Raw genomic sequence first — 22808 nt, forward strand, 5'->3', positions numbered from 1 at the left:
AAAACATTAACTTTTTTAATGTGCAAATGAGCACATTCTCATTCTCCGTTCTCTTTAATGCAATTCATTCACTATGTTTAAAGAAAGGGTAGTGGAAATGACCCCCCAGAAACATGGTCTTTTGTGTCAATATTTCACAATACTCTTCAAATCCAACTTTGTGTGTGTAGGTGTGTGCACACACATGCGTGTGAGTGTGTGCTCACACACAAAAATATCCTGCCTGTGGATTTATTTTTTTCAAATAGTGAAAGGCAATGTTTAACCAGGAAGAACATAGCTGAAGTTAGTGTGTGGTTTTATATTGACAGCAATATATACCATAGCATTTTGAAAAACACAATCCACCACAATGATAATTATGCATAAAACACTTACCGTAAAAAACAAAACAAAAGTAAACTGGCTTACCATCACTGCTATGACATTTCACACAGAGGAATTATGCCGTAACTAAGGAGTGCATGTTTACACATTTGAATATTCAAATCACGAACAGTCATATGTTTGAGAAGCAGAAAATAAACCCTACCTTTTAAGGACCTCATGAAGTTCTGTGTGCTTGGCATTTATATCTGCTCAGACTAAGGCACTGTGGACGGACAAGGTTCACAACAGACAGATAATAAAAACCTAAGATACTGACTGCTTTCTGCTTAGCCATAATGGTTAAACATTTACTCCATGACACGCCTCAAGAGGTCTGTGTGCAGAGTGTGATGCATTGCAATGGAAAAGACAACATAATGCACCTTTACCACTCTGTGGCACTGCTGTTCACTGTGGAGGACAAAATAAAAAAAATAACTCAAACCAAATAAATAAATTTGATTATTCCAAAGCAATACATCCTGCAACATGTTTTCAAATAAATTCTTGATTATCATTATATTTTATTATATAAAATATATTTTATTATATATTTTATTTTATTTTATTATAAAAAAAACACCCAGCACGGCCCTGCGGGCGGTTTATCCTTCAAGCTCGGGTCCTCTACCAGGGGCCTGGGAGCTTGAGGGTCCTGCGCAGTATCTTAGCTGTTCCCAGGACTGCGCTCTTCTGGACAGAGATCTCCGATGTTGTTCCCGGGATCTGCTGGAGCCACTCGCCTAGCTTGGGAGTCACCGCACCTAGTGCTCCGATTACCACGGGGACCACCGTTACCTTCACCCTCCACATCCTCTCGAGCTCTTCTCTGAGCCCTTGGTATTTCTCCAGCTTCTCGTGCTCCTTCTTTCTGATGTTGCTGTCATTCGGAACCGCTACATCGATCACTACGGCCGTCTTCTTCTGTTTGTCTACCACCACTATGTCCGGTTGGTTAGCCACCACCATTTTGTCCGTCTGTATCTGGAAGTCCCACAGGATCTTAGCTCGGTCATTCTCCACCACCCTTGGGGGCATCTCCCATTTTGACCTCAGGACTTCCAGGTTATACTCGGCACAGATGTTCCTGTACACTATGCCGGCCACTTGGTTATGGCGTTCCATGTATGCCTTGCCTGCTAGCATCTTGGACCCTGCTGTTATGTGCTGGATTGTCTCTGGGGCATCTTTACACAGCCTGCACCTGGGGTCTTGCCTGGTGTGATAGACCCCAGCCTCTATGGATCTTGTACTCAGAGCTTGTTCTTGTGCTGCCATGATTAGTGCCTCTGTGCTGTCTTTCAGTCCAGCTTTGTCCAGCCACTGGTAGGATTTCTGGGTATCAGCCACCTCCTCTATCTGCCGGTGGTACATACCGTGCAGGGTCCTTCCATGATGGTTCCTCGTCTCCCTCCTCTTTCTTGGGTTTCTGCTGCCTGAGGTATTCACTGAGCACTCGGTCAGTTGGGGCCATCTTCCCAATGTATTCTTGGATGTTTGTTGTCTCATCCTGGACTGTGGTGCTGACACTCACCAGTCCCGGGCCCCCTTCCTTCCGTTTAGCGTACAGCCTATCTCCTCCTTTGGCCAGCCTATTACCCCAGCAGGGTACCTGATCACGGGCAGGGCGTAGGTGTTGATAGCCCGGATCTTGTTCTTACCATTCAGCTGACTCCTCAGGACTTGCCTGACCCTCTGCGGGTACTTGGTGGTTGCAGCCTTTCTAGCGGCCTCATATATATATATATATATATATATATATATATATATATATATATATATATATATATATATATATATATATATATATATTAGGGGTGCAACGATATTCGTATCGATATTGAACCGTTCGATACAGTGCTTTCGGTTCGGTACGCATATGTATCGAACAATACAACATTTGTAATTTATTTTATCAACTTTCCTTCTGACGATGCTGTCTGTGTTGAGCGCTCAGTGAATCTGCGTTCGACTACTCCGCCTAGGCTGCACTGTCGAGCGCAGATCCACTGAGCGCTCAACACAGACAGCATTGTCAGAAGGAAGAGCGCAGGGCAAGCTAGCAAGACAGAAGTTAAGCTCTCCTTGCAACATGGACCTCCCCCATTCAGATCTGGCGTTTGGAATTATTTTGGTTTTCATGTGACGTATGACCCTGAAGGTAAGGCGAGTCATGGACTAAAGTAAAACAGTATGTTGGATGTGCCGTGCAATGCTCAATTACATGGGTGGGAGCTAGTGTGTTAGCGCAGTTAGCTCGTTAACGTGTTGGCCGTCTAGCCCCATGCAAGGGGCGATCGGCGGTAGCTCGTTAACGGAGATTTGCCGTGTTGTGGCGTTAAGGTCATTTCAACGAGATTAACCTGAAATCACTAGTGGGAACACAACGAATATGACTGCACATTTACGCCGACACCATCCTAGTGCAAAGACAAAAACAACAAGCATGCTACTAACTTTAGCCGAGTCATTTAGACAGCTGTTAGCACATGATTCTCCTTATGCTGCTGAGAATATAGCCCAGAAGAAGCGGATAGTATAGCTTTTATTTTGGAAAGAGCCATTTCTCTGTAATAAACTCTCTTTTCCAAAGATGAGTGATTCCTCAATCAGATACAGGGCTTGCAATATCGCTAGCCCGACGTCCTGGGGCTAGCGATTTTTTTCAGTCGGGCTACCAAAATCTATCTCTTCCCTGCCCGTCGGGCTATTGTAGGAAGGAAAAATATATGTCAATGCTTTTGCATTCTTTCAGAAATGTAGCTGGGTAATTATGTCATTGGCATCGGTGAGCCACTGTCAATATGTGACATATTGAAATCGCGTTTGAATTTCCGCTTGTTTTTTTGCTTTCACTTTGCAATCGCGCGAACTGTGTATAGAGAGCGACAGCACTGATCTGTGAGTGATGATAATTTGTGCACCAATTCCTCTGACATCGTCTTATTAATCGTTAGCTTACTATGCAAACATGACAAGTGAAATCTCCCGCAGCAAGCTTAAACATGTGAGAGGTTGATCGCGCAGAGAATCGCTGAGCTTATGTGAGTGCCTGTGTAAAAGCAGCAGGATTTATATTTCATTTCTTCTGAGCCAAATAAGACAGGTCAGGGTGAAGAAGTGACAGCCAAAGAAAAGCTTACCACAAAACGGAGAAGTTATGACAAATCAGACTATAAGGCAAAAAGAAAGTGCAGCTTCATGGTTTCATGGACAAAAGAATTTCTGTGGCTGCAATATGATGAGCTAAATAACCAGGGCTGCACATAAGTGGTCCGCAGGTGTGCATTCGCTGTCAAAATAAAAAACGCGCACAAGGGTTAGGGTTAAACCGTGGCTCAGGGGGTTGGGAAGCGTATCTGTAACCGGAAGGTCGCCGGTTCGATCCCCGGGCTCTCTGTCCTGGTCGTTGTGTCCTTGGGCAAGACACTTTACCCTACCGCCTACTGGTGTTGGCCGCGATATGGCAGCCTCGCTTCTGTCAGTCTGCCCCAGGGCAGCTGTGGCTACAACCGTAGCTTGCCTCCACCAGTGTGTGAATGTGAGAGTGAATGAGTAGTGGCATTGTAAAGCGCTTTGGGTGCCTTGAAAAGCGCTATATAAATCCAATCCATTATTATTATTAAATTTAAAAACTGTACTTTTGAGTTAAAATATATATTTATAATTTTAATAAATGACAAATTAAAAAGGCATGAACATTTTTTTTTGTATCGAAAAAATATCGAACCGTGACACCAAAGTATCGAACCGAACCGTGAATTTTGTGTATCGTTGCACCCCTAATATATATATATATATATATATATATATATATATATATATATATATATATATAAATATATATATATATATATATATAAATACAAATATATATATTTGTATTTAGAGTTGCACTAAATACAAAAAAAGGTCATATTTAATCCCTTTTTTAAAAGAATCTGTAATTCAACAGTAGTTTTCTTGTGGATTTTACAGAATTTTACTCCTGTTTTTAGATAATAAAATATTGATACAATTGCAAAATCAGCATATGAATTAACACGTCTAATGTAAATTAACATTTTAATTATCAATAAACATAACATTTCCTATAATTAAAGGAAGACAACACTGTAAAATACACTCAGAATCTTAAAATCGTTTCACAAATATGCTGTTTTAAAAGACAGATAATTAAAATGAATACTGTAAATACATATCCATATACATGTAGTTTTTGCACTCCTTCCTGGATGAAAACATCTATTGTTAAATTTACTATCAGCTCAAAATGACAAGTGGTCGAGGAATTTGTCAAACCATTGCTGTAGGAAAAGAACCAATGAAACGTCCATGAAATGTCCATTCTGTCTTCCTCCTCGTGCTGTGACATGCTGTGGAAGACAGCAAGAGATTAATAACAAATAATGATTAAATGCAGAGAGGTCTATTAACACAAAGTGAGTGAGAAAGGTGACTGAAGAAGAAATGTTCAATGCATCATGGGGATCCCCCAGGAGCCTACACCTATTGCAGCATAACTAAGGGAGGATTCAGAGTTAGCTGATCCAACCCTAACTATATGCTTTAACAAAAAGGAAAGTTTTAAACTTAAACTTGAAAGTAGAGATAGTAGCTGTCTCCTGAATCCAAACTGGAAGCTGGTTCCAAAGAAGAGGGGCCTGAAAACGGAAGGCTCTGCCTCCCATTCTACTTTTAAACACTCTAGGACCTTATGATGTACTTGTGATATGGTAGTATAAGGTCATTAACCCTGTAAGACCAAACCCATCAATAAATAGCCAGAAAATTCAGATTTTTTTGGAAAGGAGATGTTTAGAATAGAATAGAATTCAACTTTATTGTCATTGCACATGCACAGGTACAGGGCAACGAAATGCAGTTTGCATCCATCCAGAAGTGCTTTAGTGATATAGGTATATTACAATATATATTAGCAATAGTATAGATATGTAAGTATATTACAGAAATGGGTCTATTATGGTATGTTATAATGTACACGGTATGAAGTATGTTGTGAATATTCTATAACTAAGTATGTACAGGCTGTAGTGAGTACAAGCTATGAACAGGATATAAATATGAAAAACTATACAGAATATGAAATAAATAACTTTACAGAAATCTTATACAGCTATACAGAAATGGGAACTATGCAAGTTGTAAACAGTTGTAGGATTAAAGATTATTGAATGTACAGAATGATTATTTACACAGAGCTATACAGTAGTGCAGTTAAGATAAGTGAGGGTGTAGATAGTTTCTACAGAGGCTATATAAAGTGCTAGTGGTTGTGAGTGGTGGTTCACTCCATGTTATTATTGTGTGTTTGAGGGTACAGTTGTCCATTGTGTGTGTGTATGTTCAATCCATGAGTTTAACGTGGGTCAGATGTCAGGAGGCAGAGTTCAGGAGTCTGACAGCTGTGGGGAAGAAGTTGTTCCGGTACCTGGTGGTCTTAGTCCGGAGGCTCCTGTGGCGCCTCCCAGAGGGCAGGAGAGTGAAGAGTCCATGTGATGGGTGACTGGGGTCTTTGATGATTTTAATAAGAGTTTAATAACCGTTATAACAAAATCAACTTTTTTTTTTCTATATCATGTTGTGTATGATGTGTTTTTTCAAAATATATTTATATATAATTTTTGCATTGCATTTGATACTTTATTGTCCTCCATTGTTGAACAATGGACAGTCCAACAATGGAGCCAGGGCAAAAGGTTATGAAGCAAGATTTGATTCCACACACAATAAAATAGGCAAGAACAACGTTACACTCAGATTTTCCATGTCAACAGAAACATCGCAGATAGAAATTCTAAAAACAGACAGTATTACCTTACTAACCTGCAAACTCAGTACAGGAAGTATTTCATCATGAATTGTAATTTTAAGCTTTCGGACCTGCCCTTGTTACTGCTTTAAATTAAATGCCAAAACTATTTCAAAAATCTGTTGATCTCCTCAATTTTGACAGCCTGGTGAAAAATGGCTTCCCACCCTCATTATTAAGTACATTTGTGACAAAGACATGTACACAGACACTCACTCTCTCTCGCATTCACCCTCACACACAGAGGGCCTTTTTTGCCTGCACAAATGTCATTTGCTGTTTTATCCATCTGAGAGCCCACCTGTCCGCCTCCCAAGTGGTACCCCCAGTACAAATGCACAGTTCTTCAGGTTGGCCATGAGCCCTGCCTCCCTCGGGGACTCTAGGACTGCCCAGGTGTTACAGTGGATTATGGCATCATTCAGGTAGGCTGCAGCATATACAGTATGCGGCCGTAGCACATGGTCCACGAGGCACTGGAACGTGGTGAGGGCTCTGAACAATCCGAAAGGAAGTTTGATGAATTGATACAAACCGTATGGAGTGAAGAAGGTTTTCTCCTTGGAAGGAATCTTCCAGTAGCCCTTGGTGAAAACCAGTGCTCTGAAAAACTGAGCCATTCCTAACCAGTCCAGGAGCTTGTTAACCCGGGGCACGAGATACGCATCAAACTGTGACAAAAAGTTGTCACAGTTTGATGCATATCAAACTGTGACAACTTTTTGACCTTGAGGTAGTTGACACAGAACCGTATAGACCCATCTTTCTCTACCTATAAGAACTGTAAGAACTATGGGGCTATGGGGCAACACCACACGCTGTGTGACTCTTCTATTACTCACACCAGGCTGCGTTTCAAAATGGTGCTCTATGAGATTCGTACAGCCCAGCAGGGGGAGAACACGTCTGCAAAATGCTGTTGCAATGCAGCAACATCTGCTCTCTGGGCCTGTGCCAGATGGTTATCGTAATGGAGGGAGACAGGAATGGCGGAATTTGGTAACTCTGGCCCCAAATTATCTCTCATTCTGTTCTGTGTCTCTGTGCTCCCTCCCTGTTGCCTTATCTGATGTCTTAGTGTCAAGCTCGTGTCTGTGCATACCTGTTGTATTTCCTGTTTTTATTTTGATAGTCCCTGTACTGTGTGTATTGTGTCTAGTTTTCCGAGCTGTGTTTTCCTCCTGTCTCCCATTCCCTGATTGCTCCTTTCTTCCGCTTGTTATTGGTCCATCTGTGTTTCTCTGCAAAGTCATCCTGTGAGTTATGGTTTCAGATTTGTTAGATTTTCCAAGTTTAGGTTTTTTCCTTAGTTTCTGTCCTTCCCATCTCTGCTCTGTCTCTTTATTTACCCCATGTGTAAATAAAGCTCATTCATCCCATCTAAGCCAGAGGCTGCATTTGGGTCTCTCTCTCTCCACTTCAACATCCTGCCAAGCTGCCCCAGTCTCACTGTGACTGGGAGGAAGGGAGGGTGGACCCAAGGACTGCCCACATAGCAAATAAAGGTTCAACAGCTGCTTCATTCGTTCTGAGAGAACAACACAGGTTACAGATTGCGTTTTTAAAAACCCTTCACAGCAATTATGACAGTTAAACCAGTTTGTGTGTCTATATGTGAAATTGGAAATGCTATTCTTTTTTTGTAATTGAAGTTTTTTATTATTATTTTGAACATTTAAGAAAAACATAACATAACAACACAACACAACAAAAACCACACTCAGTGAATAAATAAAACAAACAAACAAACTGTTGCATACACAGTTAATTCTTAATTCAGACTGTATGTCACATTGTCATCATGTTGTAGACCCATAAAAACAAAAAACCGTCCCATTGTTCTGTTAGAGTCTCTGTCTTGCTGCTCAGTCTTCCCAGCATTTTCTCGCATGCAGCATTTTCAGTCATTTTCTCCTGGAAATGCCGCTAAATAAATGCTATTCTTTTTACAAAAATCTTAGTGATTTTGGTTTATTTAACTATAAACTTTTTCAAAAGTATACAATTATATTTTTGGACAAAGGTTTTCAATGTAACATAAACTTTAATGAACTTTACTTTTACCATAGTTCAGCCAGTGCATTTATCATCTTGTACAAATAAAAAAATATATATACACAATATGTTTGAAACATTCGATCTCTATACAACCGTTGCAAGAGCTTGGTTCGCATTGCCGGAAATAAGTCGGACTCGTTCTCGGTGGGTGATGGGCTCCGCCAGGGCTGCCCTTTGTCTCCGGTTCTGTTCATAATTTTTATGGACAGGATTTCTAGGCGCAGCCAAGTGGCGGAGGGCTTTCGCTTTGGTGGCCTCAGAATCTCATCTCTGATTTTTGCGGATGATGTGGTTCTGTTGGCTTCATCGGGTGGGGGCCTCCAGCTCGCACTGGAACGGTTCGCAGCCGAGTGTGAAGCAGCGGGAATGAGGATCAGCACCTCCAAATCTGAGGCCATGGTTCTCAGCCGGAAAAGGGTGGAGTGCCCACTCTGGGTCGGGGATGAGTTCCTGCCCCAAGTGGAGGAGTTCAACTATCTCGGGGTCTTGTTCGCGAGTGATGGGAGAAGGGAGCCGGAGATCGACAGACGGATTGGGGCTGCAGCTGCAGTAATGCAGACGCTGCACTGGTCCGTCGTGGTGAAGAGGGAGCTGAGTGTAAAAGCGAAGCTCTCAATTTACCGGTCGATCTACGTCCCTACCCTCACCTATGGCCACGAGCTGTGGGTAGTGACCGAAAGAACGAGATCGCGGATACAAGCGGCAGTAATGAGCTTCCTCCGAAGGGTGGCTGGCCTCTCCCTTAGAGATAGGGTGAGAAGTTCGGCCATCCGGGAGGGGCTCAGAGTAGAGCAGCTGCTGCTCCACATCGAAAGGAGCCAGCTGAGGTGGTTCGGGCATCTGACAAGGATGCCCCCTCCTGGGTGAGGTGTTCCAGGCATGTCCCACCGGGAGGAGGCCCCGGGGCAGACCCAGGACACGCTGGAGAGATTATATCTCTCGGCTGGCCTGGGAACGCCTTGGTGTTCCCCCGGATAAGCTGGAGGAGGTGGCTGGGGAGAGGGAGGTCTGGGCCTCTCTGCTTAGGCTGCTGCCCCCGCGACCCGGCCCCGGATAAAGCGGATGAAGATGGATGGATGGATGGATGTTTGAAACACATTGTGCTGTATTTTAAAGTTTGTTCTACAGAATGTTTGTTCAACTTAAGTTAATGTTAACACATTTATTTTTACATTACATTACAAGTTATTTAAAGCAGATGAGCTTTCAATATTCATTCTGATTTTAACTGTGCCTAACAGAAACACACCTGCAGGACTCTTTTGTTGCAGAGAGTCTTAAAGAGTCCTTTTTAACTGCATGGATCCGAGTCTAGGGAGTACCTTCTAAACTGACCAATAGAGATACATTGTATTTTCAGTGAGGAGTTTGTCTCAGCAGCAGGAGAGACCCCACTTTTAAATCACTCCTGTGGCCACAATTTTGACAGCGGGAACATAAAGAACACACTGTTGTGTAGTGCTTAAGACCCTCACAGTTCAAAAAGTATTTTCATAAGAGTTACAGTATTGGATTTAGAAGCAGTTTTTCAACACGTGCACCGAGACAAATTTGACAGTGATTTGCCACAGAGAAACAGAATCAGTCAGTAGTTAGTGCAGGCACACTGGGTAGAGCATTCTGACTGGCCCGTTAACTTCAGGCTTGTTCTCCATTGGTGGATTTGTCTTCAGCAGATAAGTGGTTTAAATCTGGGCAGTTTGAGTCAGTTGATGACTTTTGGAATCATCTTTTGTGACTGGATGATCAGAACGGAAACTATTCACAGTTGTGTTTTAAAACACACTGCTATTATTTTGAACACGAATAAAGCTCAAAATCCATATAATATTTTTGTCCATTCATTGGGAACACTGCATATTATACACTCAACAAAAATATAAACGCAACACCTTTGTTACTGCTCCCATTCCCCATGGGATGGACGTAGAGACCTAAAATTCATTCCAGATACACAATATAACCATCCCTCCCAAACAGTGGTCACAAATCAGTCCAAATGTGTGGTAGTGGGCACATCTGCTATATTGAGATAATCCATCCCACCTCACAGGTGTGCCACATCAGGATGCTGATCTGACATCATGAGTAGTGCACAGGTGTACCTCAGACTGCCCACAACAAAAGGCCACCCTGGAATGTGCAGTTTTTTGCGCTATTGGGGGTCTGGGGACCCAGAACCGGTCAGTATCTGGTGTGACCACCATTTGCCTCATGCAGTGCAACACATCGTCGCATGGAGTCTATCAGATTGACAATGTGGCCTGTGGAATGTTGGTCCACTCCACTTCAATGGCTGTGCGAGGTTGTTGGATATTCGTGGGAACTGGTACACGCTGTCGTATACGCCGGTCAAGCACATCCCGAACATGCTCAATGGGTGACATGTCTGGTGAGTATGCTGGCCATGCAAGAACTGGGACGTTCTCAGCTGCCATCTGCCCTGAACAATGTGAACCATGATTCATCCGTGAAGCGCACACCTCTCCAACGTGCCAGACGCCATCGAATGTGAGCATTTGCCCACACAAGTCTGTTACGGCGACGAGCTGGAGTCAGGTCAAGACCCCGATGAGGACGACGGGCATGCAGTTGAGCGTCCCTGAGACGGTTTCTGACAGTTTGTGCAGAAATTGTTTGGTTGTGCAAACCAATTGTTCCAGCAGCTGTCTGGGTGGCTGGTCTCAGACGATCTTGGAGGTGAACCTGCTGGATGTGGAGGTCCTGGGCTGGTGTTGTTACACGAGGTCTGCGGTTGTGAGGCCGGTTGGATGTGCTGCCATATTCTCTGAAACGCCTGTGGAGACGACTTATGGTTGAGAAATGAACATTCAATGCACGGGCGACAGATCTGGTTGACATTCCTGCTGTCAGCATGCCAATTGCATGCTCCCTCATTGCTTGTGGCATCTGTGGCATTTTGCTGTGAGACAAAACTGCACATTCCAGGGTGGCCTTTTGTTGTGGGCAGTCTGAGGTACACCTGTGCACTACTCATGATGTCAGATCAGCATCCTGATGTGGCACACCTGTGAGGTGGGATGGATTATCTCAATATAGCAGATGTGCCCACTACCACACATTTGGACTGATTTGTGACCACTGTTTGGGAGGGATGGTTATATTGTGTATCTGGAATGAATTTTAGGTCTCTACGTCCATCCCATGGGGAATGGGAGCAGTAACAAAGGTGTTGCGTTTATATTTTTGTTGAGTGTATTTTACTCTTTTGTTCATCTTTTGATGTATCAATATTTCAATTACTTTACAGAAAATGAAGGAAAACATGATATTGGGCAATTCAAAAAATAGCAGTGTCTGCATTTTTCCATTACAAACTCAAATATTTACTCAAAAAAAAAAAGTTAAGATTTAGCATTCCTGTGAATCACTAAACTAATATTTAGTGGTATAACCACTGTTTTTGAGAACTGCTTCACATCTGTGCTGCACGGAGTCGACCAACTTCTGGCACGTGTAAACAGGTATGCCTGCCCAGGATGATTTGACAGCCTTCCACAATTCCTCTGCATTTCTTGGTTTTGCTTCAGAAACAGCATTTTTGATGCCACCCCACAAGTTTTCTGTTGGATTAAGGTCCAGGGATTCAGTCCACAAAATGTTTCTCCATTTCTCTTTAGGCCAGTTGATATGTTCTTTGGCAAATTGTATCCTCTTCAGCACGGGGTTTTTGTTGTTTTTTTTTTAAACAGTTGGATTTTCTGGGGGCTTCTTGCCGATAGACTCTGACAATTAGAAGAAGCTTGTCTTAGTACTCACAGGTAACTTCAGACCATCTCCCTGGAGCTGATCATTGGCTGAGTCTTTGCTATTCTGGCTATTGTTTGATCCATTCGAATGGTAGTCTTCCATTTTCTTGCACGTCTCTCTGGTTTGGCTTTTCATTTTAAAGTATTGGAGATCATTTAAGCTGAGCAGCCTGTCATTTTCTGCACTTCTTTATGTTTTCCCATCTCCAATCAACATTTGATTAAAGCACGCTGTTCTTCTGAGCAATGTGTGGCACGACCCACCTTTGTCAGGTTTTCAGAGAGAATTCCATGTGCAACATCTTCTTCTTTTCTGAGGTTGTAACTTTGCAAAATTAAATTAAAGAAACAAATTATTAGAAACAAGTTGTCTACTTATCATGTTCACATAAAGCAACCAGAACAATTAATACAAAAAAACCCTTTTATATTCAAGAAGAACTGTAGAAAGCTAAAATATGATACTATTCCATTCAGCTAGGGCAGCTTAACAATCACTTGGGATGAGCTTATTTAGAAGCATCAGATGTATGCTGACAAGTAAAGACATGGCCATCTATGTAAGCGCCCCCCATCCAGGGCAGTCATCAGTTGGAGGACGAGCAAGGCAACTTCTGGGGCCACCCACAAGCCCAAGACCTCGGTACCCTCTGACCTCCTCCAACCTCTGGGTAGCTGGTCGTAAATTCGACCCTGTTCCTGATTGGCTGGATCGAAACCGTCCCACACCATTTTATTGGTAATGGTTGAAGGTAGCCAAACCTCTGGGCGAAGTCCTGCTTGCAATCTTTCGACTCAGGCTGGCAAAAACTTCCGGTCACTCGGGGCCGCTGGAGTTGAGCGAAGGTGGGGTCCGTGCCTCCCCAAAAAGCTGTTTCACAGGGATCAGGTTAAACCTGGCCTCCTCCACTCTATTATATATTGGTCAGGCCCTTCTGAAATTGGGGCCTGACCCAATTTCAGAAGGGGGTCAGGCACTGACAGTGCTTTTCCTCATTGGTAAAAGCTAGGGCCACCTCGATTTTAAATTGTTTTACTGGTGGACCCCATCTCGGGGTCGCACCAGGAGTCAGAGAGAATGTCATTTTTGCCCACACTGGCTACTGACGTGAAGACCCACCTGATTCTCTCAGGGATGCTCGCTCCTGTATGACTGTCTCCCACCGAAGTGGAGCGTTTGTAAAAGATCTGGCCGTGCAGCCACCAACTCTCCCCATCCTCACTGTTACAAAAGCACCGGTTTAACTAACAATAACCTTTTTATTTTAGTTTAACACATTTACACACACACACAGACATACATGTTTACATATGCCGATACACACACACATGCACACACACACATACATACATGTTTACACATGCCGATACACACACACATGCACACTCACACACGATGCAGATATTCTGCAAACATTCTGTTTTTACATTTGTCATCCTCGAGTTAAGACATTAAAAATACTTCATTCCACTTTTCCAATTCCACTCTTTAAGTGGTTTAGAAGATGAGCTTTTAATATTCATTCAGATGTTTTCTGACTCTATATTTTCTTTTGTCATCAGTTGGCTTTTCTAATGTGGATTTTAAAGATGTTCAGCTACTTTCCAACTTTGAAACTCTGCGTGAACTTCAGCTTTCAACAGGTCTGCACTTTGGTGAAAAAGTCAGTCTGCCCCAGGGCAGCTGTGGCTACAATCGTAGCTGCCTCCACCAGTGTGTGAATGTGAGAGTGAATGAATAGTGGCATTGCAAAGCGCTTTGGGTGCCTTGAAAAAAAGCGCTATATAAATCCAATCCATTAAAAAATGCTGAATGAGTTGAAATCCACTGAATCATTCACCTGAAGGCCAAAGATTCAGCAGTTATTACATTTCAGCTCAAACCATTCAGCTATCAGCATTCACACTGCATTTCGATCAGGAAATGCATTCTCTCTCTTTTTTCTTTACTATATACAATATATACAGTACTGTATGTATTTTGGCCATTTATGTATGTATAGCTGTATATCTCAGATTCTGTAAAGTTATTTATTTCATATTCTGTATAGTTTTTCATATTTATATCCTGTTCATAGCCTGTACATACTTATAGTTATAGAATATTCACAACATACTTCATACCGTGTACATTATAACATACCATAATAGACCCATTTCTGTAATATACTCACATATCTATATTATTGCTAATATATATTGTAATATATCTATATCACTAAAGCACTTCTGGATGGATGCAAACTGCATTTCGTTGCCCTGTACCTGTGCATGTGCAATGACAATAAAGTTGAATTCTATTCTATTATCAAGTCTTGTATATTATCAAGAAATCCTTTACTTAGCATACACGTGTTTTCAAAATATTCCTTTCTGTTCTTAATCATATGTAAATTACACATGCAGACATTCTGTTTGATGCTGATAGTTGTTTGTTTTACTGCAGTGTACTTTGTTGGCTTATTTTGTGCAAAAAAGATGCATTTAATGAAGATGATATATAAAAACAGACTTTCACTCAAGGCAACCAAATGTCTCAATGCTTTGGCCTCATATGAAAATGACAAACTGCATGTCCTTTACCTCTCTCTTTCTTGTGCTTGCTAATACAAGGAAATTCATTTCAATTATTAATGTGAAATAAATCAAAAATGTGCTCTTTAAAAGCAACTTTAAATGACAAACTATTCAACTAAAAATTCACAATCCAGTCACATGTGGAGCACCTCACACATTAAAGCCATACAGTTTGATTGTGTTTGGGTCTTTTAAATGGTTATGAATAGTGCAGTGTAGTTTTTACTGTAGAATCAAGAGCAAAATCTCTTCTACAGTGATGAAACTATATCTCCTAGACCAGAGGTGTCAAAACTATTTTACATCAAGGGTCACATACAGCCCACTTTGATCTTAAGTAGCCGGACCAGTGAAACTGTCTTTCTGTCAGTGTAAAGAAGTTAAATCTTTAACTGTTTTTCTACATAATCAAGAAAAAACAGCTGTGACATAGAAAGAAATCTGTCAGCATGAGTCTTTGGACTTTAACTGTACAAAATAAATGTGTAACATTACAGAAAAGGTTTGGGTAGCTCATTGCCTGGACTGTCAGTTTTTTGTTGTTGTTGTTTCTTAAATTAAACTGTAGTCATAAAAAAAACACAGACATTTCTATAGTAGAAAGTGAAAATCAGAAACTATTTTGTCATTTAATTGTTTATTGCTTAATTACTTTGCATAATATGAATGGCCTCTCTATCTTCTTTGTTCAACCTGGACAACTTTTATTACTTTCCTTCATCCCCTGGACCTTTAAGGGGAATGTAACACGTGATTGTCCGCATGGTGTACCTATCAAAATAAAGCCCAACCCCTGTCTGCAGGAATTCTCAACAGGGCTGAAGATTCAGCTCCCACATAGAGACCACATCAATAACTGACATATGAAATTATTTTGCTGGCCAGAAAAAATTGTATTGTGGGCCTGATATAGTCCGCTGGCCTGTTTTAAAACCCCTGTCCTAGACTATTAGTCATTGCTGTTTGAAGATTCTCCTATCTGGATTCATCCTATTCAAACTTGAACACTCATTTCCTGATCACCTCCTGGGTTACTTCTTGGAGGGAGGTAAATTGTTCCTATACATCTTTAGAATTTTCCGGACTCCCTTCTCAACTCTGCGGAAATGTAGCCTCTTCCAGAGGCTCTGCTGCTGTTGACGCCCCCACTCCAGATCCTCGAGAAAGACCTGCAAAAAAGAACAAAGGGCCACTGGTTTTACTGACACACACCTGACAATCAATCTTTTTTGTGCATTTCACCTCATCAATTTTAAGTTGGGTGTTTGTACATGTAAAATGACTCAAATTTAATTCTGCAAATCGAATTCATATCTTAAGGTCACTAATCCAATGATCCCTGTTCTCTGACAACATGAGTGAGGTGTCACACTAGGAAAAAATGCTGTCTCAATGCCATCTTCAGAAGCATATATGTCATAACACTAACAAACTGGATGCTTTCCACAAAAGCATCCAGTTTGTTCCACACAAACAAAAAAAACATCTAAACCTGGATCTCTAATATTTCAAATTCCTACATTATAAATGCAACAGGAGTGCCAGCGTAACAGTACTGGTAAGTGAGTTAAAGACAGACCTTGGTCATCATATCACAGCTCATGTCTGCCAGACACCTATTCAGGTGCTAATGCTCAGGAGGGAAAACAGAGGGGAATAAAATGCCCTTAAAGCCAAGGGGTAGAAATGTGTGTCACTAACTGGATGTCATGATCCTGGGTCTTTGACCCACTGTCTTGTGTTTTCAAGGTTGTTTTTTTAATGAAATATTTTCTGTTTGAATCTTGGCTTGCTTGCAGTTTCTTCCCCAGAACGGTGATACTGTTTATTTAGACATTGAGTTTTCTTGAGTCTTGAGACTAAAGAAGTCACTTGGGTGAGTGGGAAAATGTTTCTTCCTTTGAAAAGACAATATCTAGATGAATTAACTTGGGGTTTATGGATGGCAAGTATCATAACACTTGTTTATTAACTTCTGTCTATCACAGCTAAACTGAGGTGAGTTGAGGATATCCTGAACTGTTGTTTTTGATACTGTTAGCTGGTGTAAGCAAAACTGGAATCTAACAGACTTGTTAAGACTTAAACACTATCCAAATAGACCCTTATATGATGTGAATAAGTAAGCATGTTTACGTGGGTTTTCATGTTTCAGAAACTCCAGTTTAGAAGGTAGGCTTGAGGTAATAATGAAAATATATGCATACAAATGTGGAATTGCTACATATAAACTTAAAACATAAAGCAAAGAATTTGTATTTGGTTACTTGTTTGTTATAATAATGCTTCTTGGCAATATATCATATACCGTTGGTGTCAAACTCATTTTAGTTGTGGGTCACATAAAACCCACTTTGATCTTAAGCAGCCAGACCAGTAAATTCTCCATTCTGTCAGCGTAAAGAAGTTACATATTTAACTGTTATTCTACATGATAAAGAAAAAGCTGCTGTAAAAAAGAAAGAAAGCTGTCAGCACGACTCGTTGGACTTAAATTGTAAGAAATAAATGTGTAGAATGACAGAAAAACTTGTGGTAGCTCATTGCCCAGACTCTTCAGTTTTTGTGTTTGTTTGTTTTGGGGTTTGTTTGTTTTGTTTTTTTATAAACTGTAGCTGTAACCCTCCCCCAGAAATGTCTGTAATAGAAAAAAAATTTTTTATTAGAAATATAGCATTTTGTATATTTATTATAAGTGTTTCCAATTTGGCATAATTTGTGAAAGGTTACATTTCTTCATTATTAAATAGCATAAATAACCCTGTAAACACCTTTAGTAAATTCAACAGTAAATATATATAAGAGAAAATATATATTACTGTAATTATTCCTACAGTAAATTTGTTTTACAGTAGTAAACTGACCTAGGTGAAACTGACCAATGGCTATAGAGATTTCTTTCAAACTTTCTTCAACTGTTTTGTGGGACTGACATTGAAAAGAAAAATGATTGTTTTCTGGAGAAAACATTAATTCAAAAAAAGAGTACCATGTTCTTATTATCCTCAAACAATTTTTTAGACACACATGCTTCTAACTTGATTCGCTTCCTCTCAACTTTCTTACAAAAGGCAGCACTAACTGTTTATAAAGATAGAGGAGTCGTGTATTGTCATACACCGGTTATTAGCTTACATTGGTTATTGAGCCCAGCAAATAGTTTTGGCCTTATTACCGTCTGAAAATTATTTGCTAATGCTGTCACTGTTAATGCCATTAGTATATGATACTAATGTTTAACTGTTTGCTATCTATCCTGTGAAGAGGTTGCCTAATATTACTAGTTACAAGTTATTTAAACATAATTTGTATTTGGAAAAGCTTTGTTTTATATCTTCTTTCTTAAAGCTTTTGGCCCGAGTCACTATTTGTGAGGTGTTCACTGGAGCCTTTTGTGCCTGGTATCTGGATTAGGTTTGGTTTGGAACTTCTGTGAAAACTCAGCGGGTGAGTAAGCTGTTGTAACTAAATTAACTGAAGTCAATCTAAGCGAAACGACAAATCTAAGGTGCATATATGTTCCTTGCCTACTAAGTTTGGTTGGGGGGGGATCAGTATTTAGTAACTTTGGAATAAAAGAAAACTTAAAAATAAAGTTTTTATCTTCATTCCCCCTCACCACCTTCCTAACGCGTGGTATAACTAACACTTTTCTAATGCTTGTCACATGACTAACATTAGCGTTTAACGTTAAGTTTAAACCCATATGCCTTCATGTCTAGTATTAAATGATATTACATATGTCACAAGGTTAATATTGCTCAAGTCAGAAGTTAATTACAACTATTAAAATAGTCACGCCATTTGTGTACAAACAGTGCAATGTATCAACGCGGACACTGACTAGATTTTATCGCCATATCAAAATGCATTGGAACCTATGTTCACCCATGTTTGGTTGTGGCTTAATGAATTGTCCATGCAGTTTTTGAACACTTGCTGCACTTACATTGCACATGCACTCCAAGCACACACAGTCAAAAAAACCTTCATTGAGCTGTACACCTACTCATATGGATGCAGTGATTTGTGAGGTTGAGGGATGCCAGCATACATCTCATGATTTGTACATTTTGTGTGATCATTTTAAATGGCACATAAGAGATGGAAAATATTACTTGCCTGTTTCCTAACTGAAAAACTTATTTTCACGTGAAATCATCTTTCACATTACACATCAGCAGAAAACATTAACATGCTTTACAGAACCCTGCAAAGGTAGATAGTGATGCAGCAGGAAGTAAGCATGAGAGCGAGATCCATGAAAATTATACAGTCTCCACTGTGCACCCTGAGCTGGTCAAAGGGATTGATATAGTAAAATGTGTAATTCATTTTATGTGCTTTTTTGTTCTTGGGTCACTGCGACACCAGCAGATGTAGTTGACAGCTGTGGGGATTTATTTTTATCTTAACGCTAACATCACATAAAGTGCCCAAAAGTAAATTGCAGTAATACTGTAAATGGATAATACAGGAAAAGTGCAGTACAAGAAATTACAGTAAAAATGCAGTACTAGTACTGTAAAGGAAATTACGGTACTACTATAAATGCACAATACAGTAAGGTTACTGTGATTTGTATTTACAGTAAGTTACTGGCATCCAGCTGCCAGCTAGTTGTTGTAGATTTTACAGCAACCTTTGTACAGTTTAGGCTTTCTTATCAGATGATGGAAAACTGGTCTCGAAGCATGCTAAGAGGTACAGCTCTGCAGAAAGTGCAATTTTATTGTGGTGGAACCAAGACAGTAAAAATTAAAAGGGAATTACAATGTTTTTTCAAATGTGCAGTATAGTTTTCATCTTCTTTTGCTGCTTATTCAGTGAATTTTGGTCGGCGAGTGATAAATCTTGCAGTTTTAGAATCTGTCAGCACTCAACCACATGTCCTTGGCCGCCAGGTGAACACAGACAAACGCGAGTACATCCTTTTGCAGAATCTGTTTGCCTGCTTTTTAATTGTTTGCTGTTTTACCAGTTTTGCGGTTTTTGAAATAGTTTTGTGAGCTTTTAGCTGAGATTCTGACATTTCTGTGGATATCACACATGTCTTTATTTAAACAATAGATCTGGCGGTACATCCCATTAAACCTGATGTTCTCCCTCTCCCCTCTGGTACCAGGACCATTGGGGTTCAACAGGTTAACTGTTTAATGCTAAATTACTGTTGCGCAGCGGTATTTATTGCTTAATTAAAAGCAGTAAAACTTGTGAAAATACAATAAAAGTCCAAATGTAAACAATTTAAAAAATATAAATGGGCATACATTTAGGTCTGTGACACTCAGACACTGAGCCATGGCTCTGCAGACATTTCTGCATCTCTGCTATTCAAAGCTACTTTGTAAAATTTATTTTATGCAAAATTTAATAGTCAACTATAAATTGAGTCTTTCTCAAGAAAGCAATTTTGTATTCAGTGTTTTCATAAAAGCCTTATTTTTATGGATGTGCTACTACTAGGAAGAATACACATGAGGTTTAAGGCCTGGACAAGTTTGAAACCTTTTGTCCTCCTCTATGGTGGCCCCGAGAGGCCAAACGGACTGCAACTTAAGAAAACACCAGCAATAAGAAAAATACCGCAAAAGCACACAAAACACAACAGAAATAGGAAAAAAGAAAACAGAAATAGGAAAAACGACAACGGAAATGGGGGGGAAAAAAACAGATTTCCACAAGCACGAGGGAAGTGTTTCTGGGGAGACAATAACCCAATGTGTTTGTGTTGTTTTTGGATTGGATAGTTGAGTTGAGTGCCAAGGGGTACACGCTGGGCTATGGTGGACTCAGGTTGTATGCAGACCCTGGTCCACCAAAACGTGGTTCAGCCTGGAGCATTGTTGGAAGCAGAACTACATGTGTAGTTGGTGCCTTTAAAAAATATTATGTGGTGTTATTAGAAATTAAAATAAAAAGCAAAACATCGGCTGCTGTTAGCTTCTGCCTTACACAACCCATAAATGTGGAATGGACTGGCCTAGATTTAATAAAGTGGTGGGACGATGTTTGCGGGTATGCTCAAAACACATTCAGACATGTGGTTTCGGTTATGCTTAGTGGTGATGTGAGGTTGTCCAGCAATGCTGCCGGAGAGGGGGAACCTGCGAGGCCTTTTCAGGAAGCCCACCAGTTCCCGTGATTAATTCCATCGGTCTCTTCTTCCCCTGGAGGCTGAAGTCCACTGACAAAGAAGCACTGACACTGTGGCGTTCAGTGCTTCTTTGTATGCTCCTGTGTGTTGGGGGTGCGTTCTGACGTACAAAAACAACAAACAACTGGACAAGCAGGTGAAAAACACCAGCTGGCTGGTTTCTCATGTCTTGTTTATAAACACTTAAACACAAGTATCTTAAAAATGCTGAGCTTAACCTATTATTTAAAAAAAAAAATAAAACAGGCTTTTAAAAACCCACACAGTATGAATCATTTTTTAAATGACATGTTTTATGTACATTTTTACATTTACATTGTACTGTATGTATATACCTTTAGTTGCTGTATGACATGCTGCTGATCCCAGGATGAGGAGTTCTCTCGTATAACATTGAGAATGGGGCGCCAGTTCTCAGAGAGGTCTGTCCCTTCAGTGACAGAAGCCAGGACCTTGACCCGTTGGCCACTGTGGCTACGGGGAACACCTCGGGCATACAGGGACTGCTTCGCCACTTTACTGAGAGGGTTCAAATATAAACTGCACAAAGACATGGACAAAAAAATTTCTGTAGGGCTTGCATGAAAGACTGCATGCTTTTAGTGTGTCTCTGAGGCCTTTTGCATTTCACCATATGTAGTCCATTTTAAAATGTTCTTGGTCTCATTCACAGGAGTAATAAATTGATAAATTCTATCAATTATCTGATGACACAATATCAGGATTCCCAAAAGGTTGATTCTGTTCATCTGGACGTAGCGTTTTCAGTGGGAGAAATGCTTTGTCACTCATCCAAATGACTTCTTCTGTCGGAAGAAGACAAAATGTTTCTCCCACTGAAAACGCTTTGTCCAGATGAACAGAATCAACCTATTGGGATTTACTTAGCTGGACTTACAACTTACATTACGCATGCATCAAAACAATATCAGGGTTTATAATTTAATATATGCCAAACTGTAAGTAAGGTGCTTTTTTCATGTTACGAAAACTGTCAGTGTTCTATGAAAAAAATAAATAAATATTTATAATGCAAAAAGGACAGTGGAATCAGAATTTATTTATAATGTGGTCTATGCAATACAACATTATAGCACAACTAAACCTCAAAGAAATGTTGAGCTTTGGATATAGTGAGAAGTTTCTTACTGTACAGTCTGAATGCTGGGATGTTCTCTACAGGCATCTACCAGAAGTAGAGCTGCGTCGTCTCCAATATTGTTATAGGCCACGTTGAGCTCCTGGAGTCTTCTGTGTTGTTGGAGCCTCTTAGCCAGATCCAGGACACCCTCATCCCCCAGTCCAGTGTGCATCAGGGACAAGTTTGTCAGGGACTGATTCTCTGGCAGGGCTTCCACCAGGATTTGGACTCCAGACTCCATAAGAGGGTTGTCACACAATCTGAAGAACACAATGGAATAATATGGCATTTCTGGTTTGGTCTACGACTAAGAATAAACTCCATGTGCAAATGAAGGTGTTAGCCAGGGCTTCGTAGCAAAAATATAGGCTAAGGACTATAACTCCGGTCAGTAGCTAATTGATGATCAGAAAAAAGTAATAATAAATAAACCACAATCCAATGGCCAGGTCATTAGAATTGACACTGAAAGTAACAATAAATGAATGTGAATAAAATAGCACAATCAATTCTCTTGAAGCAATCGTACAGGTAGAACAGTATGTGACTTTCCTCTGATTTAGACTTTGCTCAATGTTGAGTCAAACACTGTTGTTAAAAGAAGAGGGGATGTTACACAGTGATAAACCTTTCCCATATATAATTAATGTGGAAGAAAGACATTTAGCAAACTGAAAATGATGTCAATTGAAATGTTAGTTTGCTCTTTTAAACCATTATGTCATAAAAAAGAGAAAAAAAGAACAACATGTACAGAGTAAATTTGATTATTAACCATTGACATGTCAAACATAAGTCCAAAGATATAATATCCAAAGATATAAAATTTCATAGACTCACAAATTTGACTCTTTTTGGAAGGTGAAGTTCAACTTTAATATTACACTGTAGAGCACCCTTAAA

General features: G+C 40.4%; 1 protein-coding gene across 2 annotated transcripts in view; it reads right to left on the minus strand.

Annotated features, from left to right (window-relative positions):
• Positions 1–15227: 15227 nt before the first annotated feature.
• The window catches only part of nlrx1 (NLR family member X1), a 29434-nt gene continuing 21853 nt past the window's right edge, over positions 15228–22808 (minus strand). For both annotated transcript variants that reach the window (XM_026192122.1, XM_026192121.1), the window contains 3 exons: positions 21914–22165; positions 21100–21304; positions 15228–15776 (listed from right to left, as the gene is read on the minus strand). In XM_026192122.1, the coding sequence (XP_026047907.1) occupies positions 15639–15776; positions 21100–21304; positions 21914–22165 (595 nt within the window). In that variant the 3' untranslated portion in view covers positions 15228–15638. The remainder of the gene's footprint in view (positions 15777–21099; positions 21305–21913; positions 22166–22808) is intronic.

This window comes from Astatotilapia calliptera, chromosome 14 (genome assembly GCF_900246225.1).
Source record: "Astatotilapia calliptera chromosome 14, fAstCal1.2, whole genome shotgun sequence".
NCBI lineage: Eukaryota > Metazoa > Chordata > Actinopteri > Cichliformes > Cichlidae > Astatotilapia > Astatotilapia calliptera.